This window comes from Babylonia areolata, chromosome 23, assembly GCF_041734735.1.
Source record: "Babylonia areolata isolate BAREFJ2019XMU chromosome 23, ASM4173473v1, whole genome shotgun sequence".
Lineage (NCBI taxonomy): Eukaryota > Metazoa > Mollusca > Gastropoda > Neogastropoda > Buccinidae > Babylonia > Babylonia areolata.
The window spans coordinates 46,376,341-46,380,620 of record NC_134898.1 but is presented as its reverse complement, the minus strand read 5'-3'; the positions used below and the strand labels follow the sequence as shown (position 1 = coordinate 46,380,620).

Here is a 4,280-nt window from a genome sequence, read left to right as displayed (position 1 = left end):
ACCAATTCTACAACCTTTTTCTGTCTAGTAAACGGAAAACTACATGGGAAGAAACGTGAATATTGCCATTTTCCCCCCAGTCTGTCAATTGACCGATCAAAGCGTGCAAAACAATTAATACATAATACAGATCACTCTTATTACGTACGTCCTATAAGAGAAATCAGTTTGTGGTGTAAACCATAATAGTAATAATTGATACACGAGACTCATGGACATTCAGCATCATTGGATATGTACAGAAGACGTACAATGCTTACATTGCAGTTTCAGTTTCAGTTTCACTTTCTCAAGGAGGCGTCACTGCGTTCGGACAAATCCATACACGCTACACCACATCTGTTGAGCAGATGCCTGACCAGCAGCATAACCCAACGCGCTTAGTCAGGCCTTGAGTGCATGCTTACATATTTGTGTACCTATGAAAGTGGATTTCATTTTACGTAATTTCGCCAGAGGACAACACTCTCGTTGCCATGGGTTCTTTTTCAGTGCGCCAAGTGCGTGCTGCACACGGGACCTCGGTTTATCGTCTCATCCGAAAGACTAGACGCTCAGTTTGATTTTCCAGTCAAACTTAGGAGAAAGGGCGAGAGCGGGATTCGAACCCACACCCTCACGGACTCTCTGTATTGGCAGCTGAGCGTCTTAACCATTCTGCCACCTTCCTCCTGCACAGAAGACGTACAATGCTTACATTGCAGCTCGAAGTGACCCCCCCTCCTCCCCCCGACACACTAACTGTTACCACGGTGTTAGTCAGTCACTTAATAATCAGTCAGTCAGTTTCTCACGCAATCAGTTGGTTGGCCAGTCAGTCAGACAGCTTTCTATACGTCTGTCTGTCTGTCTGTCTTTGTCTGTCTGCCCGCATTCCTTTGTCCCTTCCATCATTCAGTCAGTTACTCACGCAACCATGACTGACTGACTGACTGACTAACTAACTAACTGATTAACTAACGTACTGGAAAAAAAAAAAGAAAAAAAAGATTTATGTTCCACGCGGAAGCCTTAAAAGAACAGTGAAGGCACTGACAAATATTTTAAGATAGATAGATAGATAGACAGAGATAGATAGATAGATAGATAGATAGAGAGAGAGAGAGAAGAGAGAGAGAGATAGACAGAGACAGAGACAGACAGACAGAAGGACAGAGAGAGAGAGAGAGAAAGAAGGACAGAGAGAGGGAGAGAGCGAGAGAGAGAGAGAGAGAGAGAGAGAGAGAGACAGAGACAGATACAGATACAGAGACAGAGAGCAACGGAATATGATTACTCTCGAAAATCGGGATTAGTTTGTGGACAAAAAAAAAAAAAAAAAAAAAAAAAAAAAATCTAATACAACTCAAAGCACAGCTACATCAGTAGCACGCGAACCCCTTTAAAAACCCGTCTGAACGCGATTAGTCCTAACAAGTTAGGTTATCGTCGGAGAAAACTGGATTCAAACCCCCACACAACCAACCCCCTTCTTCCCACCAATTCCATCTCTCCACCTCCCCCTAACCCCCACCCCCCCCCCCCTCCCCCGCCCACTCCCCCTCACACGCACGCCATCCACCCTCACTCAAAGCCATGGGGCACAACTGAGGCGTGACTTCCTGAGATGGCCTTTGTGGCCAGCTTGACGATATCGCGATGAAGTAAAGACCACTGACTTTAAAAAAACACAACAACAAACAAAAAACCAACAAAAACACTGACTGGTGTGGAGGTTGAACGGATAGTTTTCTAATTGGGTGTTCGTCTTTTTTTTTTTTTTTTTTTTTTTTTTTGTCAGTGTGGATGAAACAACGGCTGACACATTCTCAGCTGACACGAAAACGCCGGTTTCTCACAAGCTAAACTTTTGGCTTCACAACCTAAAGTTTAGGCATCACGTACTAAACTTTATGCTCTCGTAAAAAAAAAAAAAAAAGAAAAAAAAAAGAAGAAGAAGAAGAAAAGAAAAACGAAAAAAAACAACAACAACAAAACTTATCCAGTCAAAAGTTAATAGACTACCCCCTTAACTTAAAAACTATGGGGTTTTAATAACCTTTCTGGCTCTCGCAACCAAAAAAACATATTAATCACGACAACCTTATCCAATCAAAAGTGGTGTTATTGATAGACTTATCCCCTTAACAAAAACTATGGGCTTCTGTGAACAAAGGCAATACTGATTATCTTATTCAGTTGTAGTTGATCCCCCCCCCCTCTCCCCCCCCCCCCCCCAAAAAAAAAAAAAAAAAAAATTAAGAACTAAACTTTTGGGGCTTTTGCTTACCAAATGAAAACCTTATTCACTAACAGAAGACTTTTGCAAGAAAAGTTACATCTAAGAATGAAGAACAATGACAACGTCTGCACTGCAGTCTGAATATGACAGATTGTTCTGACCAGAACGTTGAACAGCTGAGTCACTAAACTATATCTGTGGCTGACAACGAATTGACAAAGAGAGGCGAAATAAAATTCGCGAATGCTCAAAAGTTTTAGTCAGTCAGTCATTGATGATGATGATGGTGATGAGATGGATACTTATAATTATAGCGCCTTTTCTCGGTCGGAGACCAAGCTCTAAGCGCTTTACAAACACGGGGTCATTTGTGCAACATAGTATTGTATTGTTTCGTATAACTCTTTTGTCACAACAGATTTCTCTGTGTGAAATTCAGGCTGCAATTCGTTGCTACAATGAGGCCACCCTTTTTCTTTTCTCTTTTCTGCCTGTAATTGTATTTGCTTTCCGTATCAACGTGGATTTTCATACGAAACTTTTTGCCAGAGCAACCCCTTTGTTGCCGTGGGTTCTTTCACGTGCGCTAAATGCATGCTGCTGACGGGAACTCAGTAGTTCATTGTCTCATCCGGACGACTAGAATCCAGACCACAACTCAAGGTTTAGCAGTGGACGGGGTGAAAATACTATCGCGTGTTTGGGACTGAACAAGTGCCGCTCAGATTCTCTCGCTTCCTAGTTAAAACTGGATGATTTGTCAACGACTGAATGATAATTATGTATACTTATATAGTACCTATCCTCGGTCGGAGAGCTCTATAAGCGCTTTACAAACTCGGGGTCATTTGCACAACGGACTGCCTACCTGAGGTACAGAGCCGACTGACGGCTGTCATTGGGCGTTCATCGTTCGTCATTCAATAAGATTTCAGGCACCCACACATACACTCTCAGACAGACCCAGCTAGGATAAAAACAACAACAACAACAAAACAAACAACAAAAAAACAAACGACCCCCCCCCCCCAATCCCCCTCCCCCGCCCCCCAAAAAACAACAACAACAACAAACAAACAAACAACAAAAACAGGAAGGACCCAGGAGGCTTCGCTTACCTTGACGTGTTGGTACCCGTCTGTGAGATGACTTCGGAATGGTTTGGTGAAGTAATCTTGATGCAGACCCCACTCCCTATCCCCACCGTTCATGTGCAGGTGTGGGAGAGTATTGTTGTTGTTGTTGTTGTTGTTGTTTGTGTTGTGGTTGTGGTTGTTGTTGTTGTTGTTATTATTGTTATTGTTGTTGTTGTTGAAGTGCTGGAACCAGTTGGCTGATGATTTGACCACAGGTACAGGGATACCTCCGAGTTGCTTGTCACATGTTCTGGAAATGGAAAAAAAAAAGAAAATAAAGAAAGAAAAAGTTTGTATTTAGAGAGATCATGTAATCTCACTCTCTCTCTCTCTTTCTCTCTCTCTCTCTCTCTCTCACACACACACACACACACACACACACACACACACACACACATATATATATATATACAGAATATACAACCATGACTGATTATCGCAGGTGAGTCATTCTTTTAGCTAAAAGCATCATAGAATCCATCGCCAGGAGTGGCATTTTTCAAAAAAAAAAAAAAAATCAGCTTCATTCGGCAGACGAGGCCTTCATGGGATCCTGTTGACGCACGTCACCACAGACACAGTCAGAATAGACCCTACTGGCTCTAGATCAATGAGATTGTAAAGCAGACCATTATTTCCAGATGAATGAGATGGTAGAACAGACCGTGTTGCTTGTGGATCAAATTGAGAGGGTAGAGCTGACCCTATTGCTTGTCAGTAGATCTGTGAGATGGTAGAACAGACCCTATCGGCTCCAGATTAATTAGATGGTAGAACAGACCCTATTGGCTTTATATCAATTAGATGGTAGAACAGACCCTATTGGTTCTTGGTCATTGAGATGGCACAGCAGACTCTACTGGTTCTAGATGAATGAGATGGTATAACGGACCATACCAGACCCCATTGGCTCCAGATGAATG

At 42.5% G+C, this 4,280-nt stretch overlaps 1 protein-coding gene across 1 annotated transcript in view; it reads right to left on the bottom strand.

Annotated features, from left to right (window-relative positions):
- Positions 1 to 1,563: 1,563 nt before the first annotated feature.
- Positions 1,564 to 4,280, bottom strand: part of LOC143297689 (uncharacterized) — a 117,507-nt gene continuing 114,790 nt past the window's right edge. The window contains exons 14-15 of the mRNA XM_076610109.1: positions 3,340 to 3,441; positions 1,564 to 1,623 (exon numbers count right to left, since the gene is read on the bottom strand). Of these exons, the coding sequence (XP_076466224.1) occupies positions 1,564 to 1,623; positions 3,340 to 3,441 (162 nt within the window). The remainder of the gene's footprint in view (positions 1,624 to 3,339; positions 3,442 to 4,280) is intronic.